The sequence below is a fragment of the Rhea pennata genome, chromosome 2 (assembly GCF_028389875.1).
Source record: "Rhea pennata isolate bPtePen1 chromosome 2, bPtePen1.pri, whole genome shotgun sequence".
Taxonomy (NCBI): Eukaryota; Metazoa; Chordata; class Aves; order Rheiformes; family Rheidae; genus Rhea; species Rhea pennata.
In genome coordinates, this window is record NC_084664.1 from 122,451,024 (window position 1) to 122,469,722 (window position 18,699).

An 18,699-nucleotide genomic window follows, 5' to 3' on the forward strand; every position below is an offset into this window, starting at 1 on the left:
AGCTAGAGTTAACCAGTAACTCTGACAGAAAATATGGCAGCACTTCAAATTAATAGAATATTTAAAGAATTTTACCTTGGACAGTGTGAGGCTGGTTTTTGAAACGGGCACAATTGTTCCACTGTTGTTTCACACGTGATAGCTTGAACTGAAGACAGGAAAACAGAAACCAATAAATGTGAGCTATTTGGGAAAAAAATTCAAAGTAATACTAAAATTATAAGAAATAAACACTAACCTGTTACTTTAGAGACTGTGAAAGAATTAGCAGACTGGTATTTGCTGAGAAAAAATAAGAGAACTAGTTAATGGGCTAGAGCATAGTTTGTAGATAACAGTAATATATGAGATTTGTGAATGCTAATATTGATGTTGTCTTATCAATGGATAATTATGAATGGCAATAGTAGGTATTCTCCACTGTTATTCTTTTCTTGTTTTTCTTTTAGCCTATCAACAAGTATTTGCATCTGCTTTCATCAGCAACAGTTACAAGAGCACTTCAAGCAAGCACCTGAACACTATGATACGTCTCCAAATGAAGCTTCCAAAGTCTTTGATATTACTCCATCATCACTGGCAAATGCAGAAGTTGTGCAAAATACTTGAGTAAGACATCATACGTAAATCGTGTCTTCTAATCAAATTATCAAATGCTTATATGACCATGTGTATTTTATACTTTGTTCACATTGCTTGTATGGACAGTATGAGAGCACTTCTAAGAACATATTTGTAAGATCACTACTTTGTCATTTTATTGTCATAGATTAGTGTGTATATGGGCCAACCCTGAAAATATTATCAGCTTTGTCCAAAATAATTAAAACAACCTGATTTAATATCAGTATGCACTATTTTTATACATCTATGAATTTATAATTAACTGAATTAACGGAATTCTTAAAATACTGAGATTGTTTAACTATAAATACTAATTTACTGCCCAAGGGACTTAGCAAATTATTTCATCTCCTTTTCCTTGATTATTCTGTCACTTTTCTATATGCCATTAAACAGTGGCTAAACCTTCAAAATAGATACAATACCTGTATTTCAACATGTCTTTTCATAGTATTTTCACATTCTTTGTGATAAAAAGGGCAAAACATTCTTATTGTGATATATTTTTTGAGAAATAAAAAAGAAATGGGTGCAGAACTTTTCATATATTGTACTTTTAAAGAAACTTACCCAATTGATTGAATGCCATTTCTGTAAGATTTGATGAAGTAATTTTTCCTTCCTTGCCTAGTGACATCAACCCAACCACCTTCATTGTCCAGGATGCCGTAATGGATGGCAGCTTTACAAATACTGGATTGCTGAAAAGCAGAGGGGAAAACAATTCCATAGCAGGCAAAATACTATTTTCCATTGTAATTTAATGTGAAAAAAACAGTTTTTTACATACAGTGATAAGCTTCTGGCATTAAATCTAGTTTGATGTGGTCAGGATAGGTACTATCTCAACTGAAGAAAACATCATTCTGCCATACTCAGAGACAAAACAGACTCATTCACTGTAGCTGTTATATCTGATACTTTCTTTTAGTTCTGCATAGTGATACAACATAATATAGGTATAGAACTGTACATTTTCAGTAAGGCCTTAAGATCATACAAGCAGATCTGTCTTATTAAAGGATAAGATTAAAGGATATATGATAATATCCACAGATTGCTGTATTTCTCTTTTTACTTAAACTCTGGACATCTGGAAACACAAATTCTGTTTCTGCGCAACCATTAGAAGTATGATGTACAGCCAGATAGCATATGCAGAACAGAAGTAAACTTTGATAGTCTGATGCAACCTTAGACACTTGGTGTAAGATTTTGTTTTTGGTAAATGCTGGTTTCTTCAAAATACATTCTTAATATTATTTTAGCTAGTATTCCAATAAAAAAGATATCTCATTAAACATTCTACTGCTAAAAAAAAATGCAATTAAAAATGTTTACCATTTCATAATGTACACTTCCGATAACTTTGGCTTTGCTATCCAAACAGCCAGCAGGACATTCATACCTGGGAAAATAAAATACAACCTGGTCTTACAAAAATACAGCGCTGGATTATAAAAATGGAAAATATTTCAGCTCACATACTAATACAGCCTTTTAAAACAATCTCAAGATGACAACAGTAAAATTTACCATACCTATTGCAAGTTGTTCCTTTGCACTGATCTCTTAGCCTTACTTCACATGAAACAATCTGAGCTAAAATAAACAAAAAGCAATTTCACTGTAATGAATTTGATACTACATAATTCAAGATTTTTGACTACTTGCAAATCAGCTAAATTCCTTACACATTTGCTGTGTGCTTATTACTTCATTTTTCTCACTGTCATCAGTGCCTGTGGAGCCTGAAGGTGAATGAGCCCTCGGCCGGCTTTGTGCTGTTGCATCCTGGGCTTTGGATCGCTGCCGTTCAATCTCATTGGTCTCCTCTTCTGGTTCATGGGGAGAATAAAGCCTTTCTGAACCCTCTGTTTCAGAAAACAGGCAAAAGAATAACTTCTCAGGCAAAAGATATTTTAGTTTTGTGAAATGTAAATCCCTTGTTTTAGTATCACAGCTTTGTTCTCATAAAATAGTGGTTGAATATGCACAGGAAAGCAAGGAACTGCTTCATAAGAAGCTCTCAAACTTAATAATACATCTCATGTATCTTTCTAATGACGACCAAAGGTAGAATTTTTCTAGCACAGATAGCACCACTGAGGTACGAAAATGCTCCCAGCACTCCTGTTTTAGCATTTGCTTTACGCCATCAGAAAAATCCATAGATCAAAGCTGTTATTTCTATTAGCAGTTGAAAGAGATTTAAAAAGTTGCTAGTTAACTCATAATTAAAGGAGCCAATTTCCTAAAAACGTACATCTGAAATGAGGGTCTTTTATTCAAGCATCATGTAATTGATCTGGAAATACTCATCATTAAATCTACAGGAGATTAACCTTAAAGAAGCTACAAGGCCACAGAAGTGGGACTATTACAGTCCATATGAATAGATGAAGAAATATTAAAATAATAATCTGGTAAGTTACTTGTAAGAAAAATTAAACAATAAGAAATAGCAGCTTCATAATATGGTCCATTTCAATGCTACGAAGTAAGAAAGAATAAAACCATGAAAATTGTAGGGAATTAATAATCAGCTGATATTTTGTTTAATTAATGATGCCTTCTGGTCTTGTCTTGACTTTTATTATAGTAATGTATGTGGCTATGTCACTGAACTAACATGTTTCCCTATAAACAAATCACTGCATAGACTTCAACTATAATTTACAGAAAAGGATACAAATAGCATACCGCCAAAGTCTACACCTTTGTGTACTAAAAGCTTTCAATTACCACTAAAATCAGTAGGAGCTTAATATACTCCACTCCTTTCAGGTAGGCTCAGCCTCACGTATGACAGCACATAAATTCAGTAAATGAAGTGAAGTGCTTCATAGTAAAGCATAGTAAAGCAGTAAACTGCTTCTTAGTAAAGTAGGTTCCTACCAGTTCTTTGGGCACATAGATAATACATTCTATTCCACTCTCTTAAAGTATAATGAAGGAAGAATGCAAAAGGTTACACTTCTCTGACCACTTACAGCTGTACTGTTGAAATAGTACGTACCCCTGTAACAAAGGTTTTCTCTGCAACCTCCTCCGAAACTAGGGGGACAAGCAGAACAGGGGCGACCAGGTTTATAAGGAGCATGACCCCACCAGTTACCTCTAAAAAAAAATGCATTAGTAAACAATAAAGACATGAGTAATAAACAATATTCAATGTGAACAAATAAATGGTGCAAATGAGTGGATATTGTTTTGATAAATCAAATGCAAAAAGCTATTGAAAAGTCTTTGAAGAATAAACCTAAGTACTGCTGCTGTGAGATCTTTTTATACCAGCATTACACCACAAGACTAAATTCTTCAACTACATGAGCACAGGGCTTCACTCTCCTAAATGGAATATCCTATAGAATTTGATCTTAATTACAGGTTTCATTTTACACATTCCTTAAAATTACAATGAGGAGCTCCATTTACTATCTGGACAAACATCACACTACAATGAAGATCGCTGATGTTGAATGCTAATACAGAGTCAGGTAATAAAACAGAAGCTCTAGAAAATCACAAGAGTACTTGTGCAGCCAAAGTTGCCTTGGGAACAATACTTTACTTTATAACAGTACAAAACCCAGAAAACTCAGACCAATTCTCTTTTGGATTATTTCCTGGATTATAAAGCACTTTGTCCCCTCAAGATATTTTTGGGTGTCACCTTACTTACTTAGGAGAATAATTGCATACAAGATAGACTGCTTTTGGCCAAATCTGTCCCCAGATGTTCATGTTATGACACAAATTAATTGCACAACCTATTCTGCTACTCGTAGCCCAAACAACCTATGGAAAAGGAAAGAGAAAGACATGTGAAAACCAAAGCTGATCAACACAAAACGAAAACTGTCTAAAAACTTCAATTTATAAAACTGAGATCACAAAAGAGATGCTATATTCCCCTCTGTTATAAACATAACTGTGGTATAAGTAACATTATTTCAACTGACAACAGGCAATTAAGTTGGAAAGAAAAGAAAAGAAAAGAAAAGAAAAGAAAAGAAAAGAAAAGAAAAGAAAAGAAAAGAAAAGAAAAGAAAAGAAGAGAAAAGAAGAGAAAAGAAGAGAAAAGAAGAGAAAAGAAGAAAAATGGTAAATAAGAACATGGAATTGTTCTTAAAATTAAACGTCTTAATGAACTGTGCCTTAAAATTAGGTATAATGATAAAATACATTAGTAAAAAAAACCCAGAAAATTAAAAGGTGAAAAATAATAATTTTGAATTTTTCTAGTAATATACAAAAAGCATAGATTTTAGTATAATCTGAGAATTGTGTGCTTCCTATTTACTGAAAATATGATTGGTTGTCCTCTGAAAAAATCCAGACTACATACATCAGAGTTCAGGAGTACCAAATAAAGATGTTTTTACACAATTTCAAAATCTTCCTGAAGTTAAAGGAATATTTCGTAATTGTTGTTTGTTCTCATGAATTCACCTAAGAAAACCTTGTTTTTATGTGCTGTAATTTGTTCATCATATTCCAAAATGGAAGGTCACCTACCCACCAGCCAATATTGAAAGTAGATTGTGCAAAGGGCACTTAGTATTGGGTTCTGTGAACTTTTTCCTTAAACCTTGTTAAGGAAGTGATATTTATGAGGAAGAAATCTAAAGATTTCTATGACAACCATACTCATCGTCACCCATGTCCAATAACTGTAATTATGAAATGCAATAAACCACAAGTTCCTTTTGTGTTTTTTGCACTAAGGAATATACTATAAGATTAATGCTGTGATACTAATAAGTTCTGTGCGTCACTGAGTGACCTAACTGGAGATCTTGATTGCTCTTTCCCATAGCTAATAAAAACCAAATCCACCTACATACCTGTGTGTAATGTGTACAAACAGGACCAGAACATTTGTAAGGACAATATGGGTTGCATTCATGAGGATGTGGATAGGTGAAATCTTTCACTTCATCATACCACGCTTGGACGTGAAACGTTGGAGGCCTGTACCTACGAAAACCAGTAACAGTCTATTAGATCACTGAAAAGCTATACCTTCTATCATTTTTAAGTAATAAGCAAATTTTGTGAAATTTCAAAGAGCATATATATTATAAAACGCTATCTTAAGCTACCTTCCCCAGTGTGCCCCCAAATTTTGTCCAATTGATGGAAGGAGGTTGGCAGGCCCATGTTCCCACAGGCAGGTTTCAGCCCAAGACTCTGCAGATCTCTCCAGTTCTGTATCCCATGTCTGAAGTTTAAAAGAAAAGAAAGAGCATATCTTCTTAGAAATATTTGATTTGTATTTTTTGTATTAAAAAAACTCCACAACAACAACAACAACACACAAGATTGTCCATTTTTCAAGTTTCTGTAACTGGGGGAGGAAATAAAAAGACTTTACAATGGTATGCCCCATTTGTTTTACACAAGACATACAAATGTTTTTACTAAAGAAGAAAGTTTTAATACCCTCACAGCATTCCTTCTGGAAAACACATGCAGACATGCTGAAGTGAAAAAAGACAAATCTGAAACCGAAAGGCTTAGTTCAATTTTCCAAGCTAAATCAAGTGCATTTTCCACCCTGTAAGATTTCTTTTCAGTAACAGGCCCTTTTCTCAGCCAAAAGGGCATTATCCAACACACTTTCAATATAAGGCTTTATTTCCTCTAAATCAATAGTTTATTTGAAATGAAAGTGGTTTCCTCCCTCTTTTCTATAATCAGCTTTTGTTAGAATAACATACAGTACAAACAAAATATGTGAGGACTAGAATAAGGTTGTCTATCACTGGTTTTATGGCTAGGTTGGTAAAAAGGGAGGCACTGACCACATCATTAAAAGGAAGAGATTTCTGTTTATAAAGGCACACTTAGAACAAGTTGAACACACAAATTATGAATTATTGTTTATTGTGATATCCCTTAAGGAATATGGAAGAATAGGCAGGGCACAGGCAAATACAAGTTTCTCTCATCTTTCAAGAGCATACTTTTGCAGCATTCCTCCTATGAAATTATTATAGATGTATATATATCATTTTTACTGTTTCAAGCTAGAGTTTATTCGAAGTGGTCCTTTCTTAGGCCAAGCATCCTGCTGGTTACTTTTTAAAACTTCTAACTGAGAGTTGCAGAAATACTTCCCAGATATCTGACTGCTTTATACCAACACTCTGGTTAGGAAATTGAAATATTTCCAGGAGATAAACTAATTTTTTTGATAGAAGCACAATTATTCATCATATGTTCAGATTAAGAGCTTCTTAGAGTGAGAATGTGTTATCTAAATAAATCAGTATTTCCAAACCCAAATTCCCATGCAGACACTGGAGATTATGTCTACAAATTTCTGATACAGACTGAAGGAAAAAAACACTACTATAACCAAAGAATACAGAAATACATGAAATAATTTTCAGGTGCTTTGATTTATTTTTTGACATGCTGTTTTCATCTTTTTAATCAGATTACTCATTAACAGCCCCATATACCCTTGGTTATGCAAAATTATGAACATATAAAGACTTCAGTATCATGCAGTTTAATTCTAGAGTATCTATTTCCAGTACTACTCTTCCATTTTTTCCAATTATTATCAGTATTATCAGATAGTAAGATATTTAAAGCGTAAATTTCAACTTCAAAATTGCTATGTTTCTGTTTACAGAATTATTCTAGCAAGATAGTAATGACAAAACAAAACTTTTAATGGATCTACTTATGAATCTAAATCCCACTGACATTAGGAAACAGTAGTAATTTTCTATTCACCCCACTAGGCCAACAATCCAGTGTCATAAGCAAGAGGATTCCTTAATTTCTATAAGACAATATTCTAATCTTAAATCAGGAAGTTTTTTATCCACTTTTTGCCTACTCCACAGTAATTCCTGACAACAGACACAGAATTAGGATGTTACATGAGCCATGGTGGCAACTCTACTCTCCTTGAGAATCTGCGTATGTGCACGAGATTTTCTCAGACAGGCAACATGTAGAATTAATTAAGGATAAGAGGTCATAGCATAAAGCTCATTATGAGGCAATAACCCTGGTTTTTACTATGTTATAAAGATTAAATATGTCTCTGGTGGAAATAATCCCTAGCGCCTATTTTTATATAAGTTCCTGGTACCTCTAACCAAAAATATCCTAGGAAAATGAGCATATTGCTCAATATGGAAACAACTGTAGGACTAAGAAAACTCCAGAATCAAATTGAAATTTTGAAGTTTTCAAATAATATTTTTCAAGTTAGAATGTTTATTAGTGAAAGAAAAAGAGAATGAGCTAAATTTGAAGCCAAAAGTAAGTGTCCATGAACACAAGTCTTACAGTAACACCAGTGACCTCTAATTCACTTTAAAAATTGGTAACTTTTTAGAGTCATTTCACTTTGATGCTCAGTTCCTCTTTTTTCTCAAGGTTTTCACTTACTACTGCTTACAGAGAAGTAATCCTCATCATAATGCATTTTCCTTGGAGTCATTTCATTTATCGTTCTTCTCTGGAGTCATCTAAGAAAGTGATATCATCAGCTTTCCTTGGTCACTGCCCTTCCATGTCAATTACAATAAGTCTAAAGCCAGAAATTCCAGAGTCTTTGGTTCAGGTCAAGAGGGAAGGGTGAGAATGAAGTAATGGGAAAATGAGAACTGAGCTCATCACAATTTTGGGAGGGTATAGGAGCCTCAGGAAAATAAGATGCTCCATATAGGAAGAATTTTATGTTGATAGTACCTGCTTTCCTTAAACTGCCTGAACTTTGTATTATAAAATCAGTAATTAGAGGATTAAAAACAAGTTTTGTTTCAACTGAAAGGTTTCAAAATTCATAATTACAATGAAAAATTTAAATTAAAAGGATATTCTAACTAATCCTATCCACAGGCTTGGCAATTTTCATTTATTACTATATCAAAGAAATTTTTCAAAAGAACAAATGTTTAATTGTACAAAGAAACTCATTATTTAGCCTAATGAGTTGCACTGTTTTATTTAGCACAGTAAATTTTTAAATATAATTACTGAGTTTTGCATTATTTATTCAGTTATCAACTGTTTTTTCTAAACAGTTCTGACAATTTTATAACACTGTAGAAAGAATATGATCTTTAAAACTTCAGTAATTCATATTTTAACGTCTTTGTGAAATGTCTGAGATACTACTTCATGAGAACTGTCTCAGAAATAAAAATTTAAATAAAAATATAAATATGTGTATATATATATACATATATATATATATATATATTACCAGAAATATGCTATGGAATTTCATAGCACAGATTTCATACACTCAATTTTTATTCAGGTTGAATCACTAAAATTTTGATGAAAAGCAATCAATAAAACATTTTATGGAAAAAAAATCATCAGAATCTAACAGCAAATAGTTGCTGCTGCATAAGGATTGAATTCAGCAGAAAATGATGCCACATCTTATTTTTCTCTCCTATGCATGCATCACTCAGCAAAGTTACTTCAGAACAGTCAGCTGTTCAGGAAATTCTGTGTGTGTCATAGAAGAAAGAGCTCATTCATTTGTTTCTCAAAACTTTAACATCTAAATTTCTTACTTCCAAAGCCAGATATAAAAAATACCAGTCATGGTTATACTGCATATATAGCTAGCACAGTTTATGGTCAGAAAGGGCTGCCTATTAGATGAGAAGGAAGTCATAAAGAAATAGCCACCTACAATAGCATGATGAAACAGTGGTTCTTCTTCACCTAGACTGTGTTTGAGTTTAAATATGCTCAAATGTGCAATAATGACTACTGTTGTTACTGCATCCAGTAAAAAACCACTTCAAGTATCTTAGTGTCAAACCACAGCACATAGAATGTAGGTACATCAAGAAGATTAACGGGATATATTTTAATTACTTCTTCATTTTAATTATTTAAGTATTCAACTTTGGATGCTATGGAATAAGTCTTAGAACTATTGCACATTCATAAATAAAAAAAAAAACTGTCAGTGTAAGTTCCATGTAGGACACCAACTCTTTAATTGCAGTATTTATTGTTCATCTTTCTTATTTTTTCATCAAAGGTACTGCTTCCTGAAGTGTCTATAACAGAAGATAGAAGAGAAACCTCTTTTAAGTTACATCAGAATATAGGAAGTATTATGGAAGAAAAGAAAAAAGATCCCAGTTCCAAAGAACTTCCTAGTGATCCAAGTCACTTTCCCGATTGCTAAAGACTTTCCAAAAAAAAGGAGGGGGGGAAGGATAAAATGCTATTATTAAGGTTATATGAAGAGAAACTGAGAATATTAATTCTAAGAAATAAAAACACTAATAGTTTTAAAGGGTTTGTATTCCAATCTAGCTTGATTCGCTTTAAATGGAATTTTTTAACGGAATTTATATATACATATATATATACATTTTGTAACATTTCTTCTGTGCTAGCTCACATAGCAGACTGATAATAAACACAAATAAACTATATCAATATAGAAAACCTACCTCCTCCTTGGAATAGCAATTCTTGTATTCTTAAGAATACTTCCTTGTTTATTTACATGTCAAGCTTTTAGCTTCAAACAATGAAAGCATCTCCTTATGCAAAGAAAGATATACAAATATATTTTCAAGTTTCATTTCATTAAATTTAAAACACTTTTGTTCTCTTAGTGCTCCCTTCAACCTTAAAGCACAGGAAAAAAAAAAAAAAAAAAAAAAAAAAAAAAAAAGGGGAGGGAAAGCAAGTATGTATGGAAAGGTTTCCAAAAACACAAAAGAAGTCTATTCAGAGAAAGTTATACAATGAAAAACTTCAAACAAACATATACCTGATCAGTGAATGTTTACGTAACAAGAAACTTAGAATTCAAAAAAAAGCAAAGAATGGTGGAATAAAAACAGTCACAACAAAAAAAGTATTTTCCATCCTACTGGAAGCAGGCATTTCTCATGTTTTAGCTATAATATTACTAATATTAAATCTGGCCCCTGAAATATATAATGCACTAACATAGTTCTGATGTTTTAAAGTTCTTCGAAAAAGTTTTTCCACAACATTCTTCATATCAGCTGGTATTTTATAGATTTATACTATGGTCTCTTCTAAAACAACTTAATGCTTTGAAATAATTGGTATAGAAAAAGATTAAAAGAAACTTCCACATAGCTATAGACAGGGATTCTTAAACTTGAAGAATGGTGAATAAGACTTTTAAACACAATTACATAAAAATACCAGAAAGCTGGGTCCCCCCTGCCAAAAAAAAAAAGATGACTGGTTTGTTTGATTATATGTGTACACTGCAGTTGATTCCTCAACCACTAGTTCTTTCACTCATGTTCTAATCTGACATGTTTTTAATGAATTTGGACTATAAAATTTGGTAAAAGCAAGATACTGATGGGAGCTCAAGAAGATGCAAGTGCAACTAGGCAGCTGATTTGCAGGTCTGACAAGCATATTGACAGCAAAATCCTTTGCTGCTACACATAAGGTAATTGAACCTGCTGTATCATGAAAAAATATTTCACACATTGTAGGAAATCTATACGTGGTCTATATTTTGGACAAGAGATTATCATCAGGGTTGGCTTTACACCTTAAGAAGATCATCTAGTAATGCAAATTAAGAGATCAAAGAGCTGTTATGTAGTGAAGGGAAGATACCACAAAGATGGGCAGAAACTAAAGAGTTTTTGGCGCTCTTGTGCATAGTACTCATGATATTGTACAAAGTGCTTGCAGCTACCAAGTTTTACACCTCTCTCTACCTCCTCCCCATGCAGATCATGCATTTGCATGCATGCATTTGGAAACTGAGATGGTCCAAAATCTCTTCAATGCCATAGTTCCTGCCACAATAGTTGAACACAGGTTTATCATGACAAATACAGCTACCTGGGTCATAGTGTACGTTTTCCCAGGTCCATACAGGGGAAAATTTTCAAGATTTTTTTTTCCTCCTGTCCTTTCTAATCCACTGCATAAACAAATAATTGTGCACCAAAACTCCAGGAAACAATGAGTAGTCATCACTTAAAAACGTGAAAAATCAATCTGTAAAAAATGGATTCCACTATCTTTTCGATTTTCTACATAATACTTAAGACACGGAACTCTTACTGTTTTCAATTTTCACACATAATAACTTGTATCTAACAACAAATTAACTTCTTTATACTGCAGTCCTGAAGACTGCAATTTTATCAGCTTTTGTAATTCATGTACAGATTTTACAATTTCATGGACCTGGCTTCAGATTGAATACACACCCTTTAACAAAGACATAGAATATGTAAGACATTAATTTTTCTTTTGGTTAATACCAAAGGGCTTTGGGTACTGTTACTCTGACATCTGGGGCACAGTATGTTCCTACGCTCAATACACACACATTCCTAAGACTACAGGTGTATGCAACATAGGACATCTAGCTTCTTATGAGGGCAAAGGAAGATGTTCTCCCTTTCCCCTATATGGGCATGAAATTATTGCCTACTGGTCTAACTCCAACTGGCTGACAGATTTAAGAATCCAGACTTTCCTCTACAGAAATAAATCATATTATATTTATTCTAATGATTTTCTCTTCTATTTTGGAGGCAAAATCATAGAATCATAGAATCATAGAATCAGTAAGGTTGGAAGGGACCTCCGGAGATCATCTAGTCCAGCCTCCCTGCTCAGCAGGGTCACCTAGAGCATGTTACACAGGGTTGCATCCAGGCGGGCATTGAAGATCTCCAGAGAAGGAGACTCCACAACCTCTCTGGGCAACCTGGTCCAGGGCTCCGTCACTCTCACAGGGAAGAAATTCCCCCTCACGGTCAGGTAGAACTTCCTGTGCTTCAATTTCTGCCCATTTCGTCTTATCCTGTCACACGGGACAACTGAAAAGAGTTTGTCCCCGTCCCCTTGACACCCTCCCTTCAGGTACTTGTACACATTGATAAGATCCCCCCTCAGGCTTCTCTTCCCCAGGCTGAAGAGGCCCAGCTCTCACAGCCGTTCCTCATAGGGCAGGTGCTCCAGCCCTCTGATCATCTTTGTAGCTCTACATTGGACTCTCTCCAGCAGCTCCATGTCTCTCTTGTCCTGGGCAGCCCAGAACTGGACACAGTACTCAAGATGAGGCCTCCCCAGGGCTGAGTAGAGGGGCAGGATCACCTCCTTCGACCTGCTGGCAACACTCTTCCTAATGCACCCCAGGATACCATTGACCTTCCTGGCCACAAGGGCACATTATTGGCTCATGGTCAAAATAGACTGGACTGAGTATAGTTTGTTCATGACAGCATACCTGTGCTTTGTTGAATAAACTGAAAACCAGAAATGTATGGTAGATATTTCTGATTGGAAGGACAGTGATGATCATCCTAATTTTAGAGATGCTCTATGTGCTTCAGTTTTTCATGCAAAAATTGCAAAATTCAGAGTTAGCAATGGGGGTGAGGGGACACAACAAAACAGGCAGAGCTAATATTGAGTTTTCTGATATTCAAAATCAACATCCTGGAGGGCAGACTCCATCAGGCAAACACTTATCCAACACTTAATCAAGATGTTATCTCCTAGCCTTCAACCTTGCCAAATATACACTTCCTAAGTCACCTCTAAATGAGATAAAGTCATTCAGAGATGACTTTAAGTGCAAAAGTAAAACCTTTCCTTATGACAAACAATCTACTTTTTCTAATGAAGCATACATTTAGAACAGGAGATCCCAAATGCTGAAAACAAGTTTCTTAGCCATCCAAGAGGCTGTTTTCCGCTAAAGGAAGTTATCAGCAAAGCCACTTCACTTCTACTCTTACATCCTCCTGCGTGACAAAAAAAGTCTTCATGTACTATTGCTCCAAAGTATCTTCCTCCCATGGCTTAGCTACACACAAAAATCTCTAGTTCAGATAAATGATGATCTTGATTTGATTTCAACAGCTATTTAGAATAGTCTTCCGCTGACAAGATGGCATGATCAGATGCTTCTGCTATCCAGACCAGTATACCACATACAATGGCTATCCAAACTGACAACTCAGCTAAGATGTATGACAGGAACACTGGTTAAACCTCCAGTCCTAATATTTACTTTTCAGTGAGGGGACAAAATGTTCAATTCTTCATACTTCAGCCTTACAGTCTCATTTGGACTGCATATTTTATCCAGTGTCTCCCTCTTTCAGCTTTGGAAAACAACTTGCATATCATCTTGAATCTCATGATTATTTATGCCATTTCTGCTGCATTTCTTAGCATTCAAATACATCTACTGTCCAAAACATTCCCTTCCATGAATCTAGCAGTAAGGAAATTATGTTGATCTTTTAGACTGGGGTTGCAATACCATCGCATACACCAAGACTAAACTTATACTGGATTATGGTTTGTCTATGACAACGACTTTTATTCAGATCAGGCAAGTGCTTTGAAATGAAACTCCTGATCACTCCTACCTACTCTGCTTTAGTTAACATCACGCAGCATTCTTGGAGTACAAACTGGGTTCCTTTCAGATAAAACTAGGCCAGGAGCTGCACTCCAGAAGTGCACCTAATGCTAATACGTGTGTAGTCCATGGTACCAGATAAAACTAGTTCAAAATAAAACCATCAAAATGCATGGAGCATGAATGTCAGATCCTTAGCACCAATGCTTTTGCTCCACAGAACTTCCATTGCACCACAATACTTGTCAACACAGGCACTGACTTTGTTAATATTCTGTTAAAACCTAGACAGCACAAAATCAAAAGGCACTCACACAGAAATGGGGAACTATTCGGGCTTTGCAAAACTTCCACATATGCTAAGCTAGCTGAGGCTAAAACCAAGGTGGCAGATTGAACTGAAAGGATAATAGCAGTTACTGACTCCAGCTGCCTCCTCCTCTTCTTTTCCAGTGGTTACAAGATTTGCAGCAGGGATGTTGCATGAAATATGGATCCTGAACACCCATTATTTACAGTATATCACATTAAATAAGTCGCAACTAAAACCAGTTTAACTTTACAGACTGGACTACAAATTGTGGTATTTAACCTCTGTAAACACAGCATTCAAGTAGAGTGTAGGCTGAAACCCATGTACTGCTGATGAAGGAGCTGATGTTTCAGTGAGGATACTGCAGCTCAAATAACAGCATCAACAGTTAAACCGCCACTGAATTTATATAGACTCAAAATAGATACCTACATCTAATTATCTAAACTGCCTTTGTAGTTAAGGGTCTACAGAGGGAGACTTATCTGAGTTATGCTTCAGCCGTGGTGGAAGCACAAGCCTCCAAGGCGTTTCTTAATGCCAAGGTCATTGGTTTAATGGGCCACTTGTTTGAGGGTTGGACTAGATGATCTCCAGAGGTTCCTTCCAACCTTACCAATTCTATGATTCTATGATTTTATCTATCTACCTTTAACTGAGATAAACTATGTCTTGGATAAACTTTATCTCCATTGGCTATAAAGAAGACTGGCTCAAACACAGACATCTACACCACAGGACACCAAAAGTTTGACGACATGAATCCCACCATCTATGTTGCATGAGTGTTAAAGAGTTAATTCTTGGCTAAGGCTGGCCAGCATAAGTGAGTCTCCCAATTACATCAACTAGTGCAAGAATTAGCAAGCCTGGCAGCTCTAAACGCACTTTCCGTGAAATACAAGAAATACAGTGATAACGTTTGAACTGGCGAGATTTTCATGCACATAGGAAAGTGGAAAAAAATCATATGGAATGGGACTATATGGAAAGAAAAAAAGAGCTAGAATTTAAGCTCAGTAAAGATGGAAAAGTAAGTACAGTGGGCAACATTGAAAATAAACATTTACCATGGCATAGTATAAAAACCTCATTGCTGTATACATTCTAAATATAGGGAGAGAGTGGTAAAGTAAATACCTCTGTACAGTATGGGTATTTATTTGCTTTTTAATAGAATACAGTGTATTCTTTAAGACCAGTGATGCTGAGAAGGAAAAAAGGAAAGATGAAACATTGGATGAGAAATGTCATGATCAAGTAAGCCAAAAATACAGTTAAGAAATAGAAATCAGCTACATGGTGCCAACAGAAAATCACAAAGAGCTACAGCTGGAAAAGACCTCAAGAGACTGATCTTAACTATAGTCTAGCTTCCTCCACTGAGCCAGAATAAAATCTACATTATCCACATTTTTTATTTAATAAAGTAGAATAATTTCACAATCTTTTGGAGTTTCATCATTTTAAAAGTAAAGAGGATTTCCTTGGTATGCAACCTAAATCTCCTTCCCTGCAATGCTAGTTGATGTCTTCCTGCCAAGAAAAAAAAAAACAAATCACACTTTGAAATAATTTTTATTTCACAGACTAAATTCAGCTGCTTCATTCCTTCACCCTTATTCATAAATCACATACCCTGATCCTATAAGCAATTCTACTAATCTCCTTTACTCTCACTACAGCAGCTAGATCATTCTTAAAACATGGCCATAACTGCGCATCTCATTTTAGCCAAGGTCTTAGCAGTTTCACATACAGAAGTCCTACATATCTGATGGTTTACCTCTTTTGAAACATGATTGCTTCATGTTTGTAATCTGGTATTACTCTTGCATCTTTTTGTCTGCTGTGTTGCATATACACTTTATAGATGCCTTGTGTTCTACCTGTTTGATTTCCTCCTTTTTCTGTACCTTGCAATTAAACTTACTGCATATCATCATGTTGATTCAAGGCCATTACTTCCATTTGTCAAGTTCTTCTTCTAATTTTGTCTGCGTTCTCTAAAACAATCACAACCTATACCCAGCTAAATGTACACCGCAGTTTTCAAGTGTATTCTGTACTTATCCAAGTCATAACCAGAATGCTGAACCAAAAGGGAAAGATTCCAACAGTGCATCACCATTTTCATTGTTCTGCCATTTTGACAGGGAATATATCCTTATATACTATACTAGTTAATTTCTGGGTCAAAAATAATAGAACAGATTAGTTTGATATGATCAGTTCTTGATAGACTTCAGCAGTTTGCAACTCAGCTTTCTAAGAAAATTAGGCTTTGAAAAGGCATTTTCATCCACACCTGGGCTTCAGAGGGAAGTCCATGGGAATGATCATTAGCACAACTGAAAAAGTTACCTACAGAAAATTGAGATGCTTAGTTTCAGTCATTTGAGTTTGGAAATATCGGACTCAACACTCAGCTAAGGTCACCTAGATATTATAAAGCAGAGTGAACACAAAAACTCAGAAGTCCTGAAACGCTGGACAAATCTCTTTGAAATTATGAAAACAACCATGCTAATAAGTACTAATATATCCTCTAAACACAGACAGAGAAAGAAGATATGTAAAATTATTAAACTTTTTACTACCAAGAAAGTAGTAAAACTCCTCCATTTTCTGATGGAGGAATACAGTTTGTCTAGAAATACATGGTAAGGACCTCATATGCTACCATGTGGTAGACTGGAGTTTATAGAGCTTTAACCTGGGCAGAAATCCCTGAATAGACCTTGAGGTTTCAGTGACTCCTTTGGAAAAGATTAAAAAGCAGGAAAAACTGTGGCTTTTGCCTGGAAACAGGAAAGCAGCATGAGGCCAAAAATATTGTTCCCAAACACTGAATAAATTGAACCAATTTTTGAAGCATCTCTCTATTACAGTTTCATGTGTTTGAGGTTTTTGTGTTCAAAAAGTGAAAAACAGGAATAGGAACAAGCAGACATGACTAATCACATTTAATTTTGTGTGTACTCTAAGCACATTAAAAAAACCTTGCTGGAATATTCAGGTTTCCAAGGTGTTCTGAAACAGTACATTTACTTTGCCCCTTTTTAAAAACAGTATATAAAGACTTTCTATTAGAACATGACTTAAAATCATCTATTCATTTGTATATTCTGACAGGAAAGGAAAAGAATCAACAATGGTGTGAAAAATTGATCTTGATTTCTGCATATTGTCCATTGTAAAAGTATGAATTACACACATTCATTACAAAGAGTATTCATAAATATTTATAGCTTACTATAAATTGACCAAAGCATAGGTCCTTACTTTAAATTCTAGTGGTGATTACCACTATAAACTAGCTGTAACTACTTGCTTTCATTCAGTAGTTTTAGAGATGCTACAGAATTTCCTGGACTTTGAACAGGAATTGCCTGCAATATCTCAAAAATGCAGCAAAATGAATGTTTGCTTTTAAAAGGTGACCACTGTGATACTACTTTAGTACAATAGAAATGAATTGAAATTACTGTAAGAAATTGCTCACTGATTATAAGTGACCTGGCATTGCTGTTAGAAATACATTTAAATATAGTCTTAAAGAAAGCAGTTGGAAAATGTATTAATGCAAGAGTTCATAGCCATTCAGAGAGCCAACAGGGAGTTCAGGACAAATATATTATGCTATGTATCAGGCATCTTTCTTTCTTGAAACACATCCAGAACACTGATTTAATGAGTAAAGTAACCTCATTTTAAGTAACTGACATCTTCCCTCATACTAGAGTAAAAAAATCATGCCTCTCAATAAGGAGAGAAGATAGTCTTCTTAATCAATCATGTTTTTCTGATTATGAGTCACTTCACTTCATGCCAAACCTAAGGCTGAGCTTTAATATTTACAGGTAAGAGGTCAAATTTATATCTAGTATTTCAATTAAATTATATAAGAAATAAGTATCAATTTGTATTTTGGAATTAAAAAAATCTTTATTAAAGAAGATTCCCATTCAGATGTCATGAAGATGGCAGGCTACTTGGAGTTCTTTCTACAAATCTCAGTGATTCTGTGTGTTCCGCCTCAACTTTGTGCTTATTTCTGGTTCTGTTACTCCTGATTACCACTCAATAATCTTTTTGATATGGGAGATGAAGAAGTTCTCTGACAGCAAAATAAGAGAGGAACAATGTCTGTCCTATGTAGTTACTTATTTTTATTTTGGGAAAGCTCCCATAAACTTTGAGACAGTAAGCCTTTCTGCTACTTTCCACTTTCAGTTTCTTTACTTGGAGTTGCTTAGTTGTTTTTGGCATTGCATCAATAAAAGTCATAACGTGGACTTATCCACTTGCTTTCTTGGCTACTTTTGCATTGCACAATCCTTTGCTAAAAGTGCCA

General features: G+C 34.8%; 1 protein-coding gene across 1 annotated transcript in view; it reads right to left on the reverse strand.

The window, feature by feature from the left end:
• The window catches only part of CRISPLD1 (cysteine rich secretory protein LCCL domain containing 1), a 36,128-nt gene that overhangs the window by 9,458 nt on the left and 7,971 nt on the right, over positions 1-18,699 (reverse strand). The window contains exons 3-12 of the mRNA XM_062568176.1: positions 5,733-5,851; positions 5,475-5,607; positions 4,310-4,425; positions 3,644-3,744; positions 2,319-2,498; positions 2,166-2,226; positions 1,966-2,032; positions 1,195-1,325; positions 239-282; positions 76-148 (exon numbers count right to left, since the gene is read on the reverse strand). Of these exons, the coding sequence (XP_062424160.1) occupies positions 76-148; positions 239-282; positions 1,195-1,325; positions 1,966-2,032; positions 2,166-2,226; positions 2,319-2,498; positions 3,644-3,744; positions 4,310-4,425; positions 5,475-5,607; positions 5,733-5,851 (1,025 nt within the window). The remainder of the gene's footprint in view (positions 1-75; positions 149-238; positions 283-1,194; positions 1,326-1,965; positions 2,033-2,165; positions 2,227-2,318; positions 2,499-3,643; positions 3,745-4,309; positions 4,426-5,474; positions 5,608-5,732; positions 5,852-18,699) is intronic.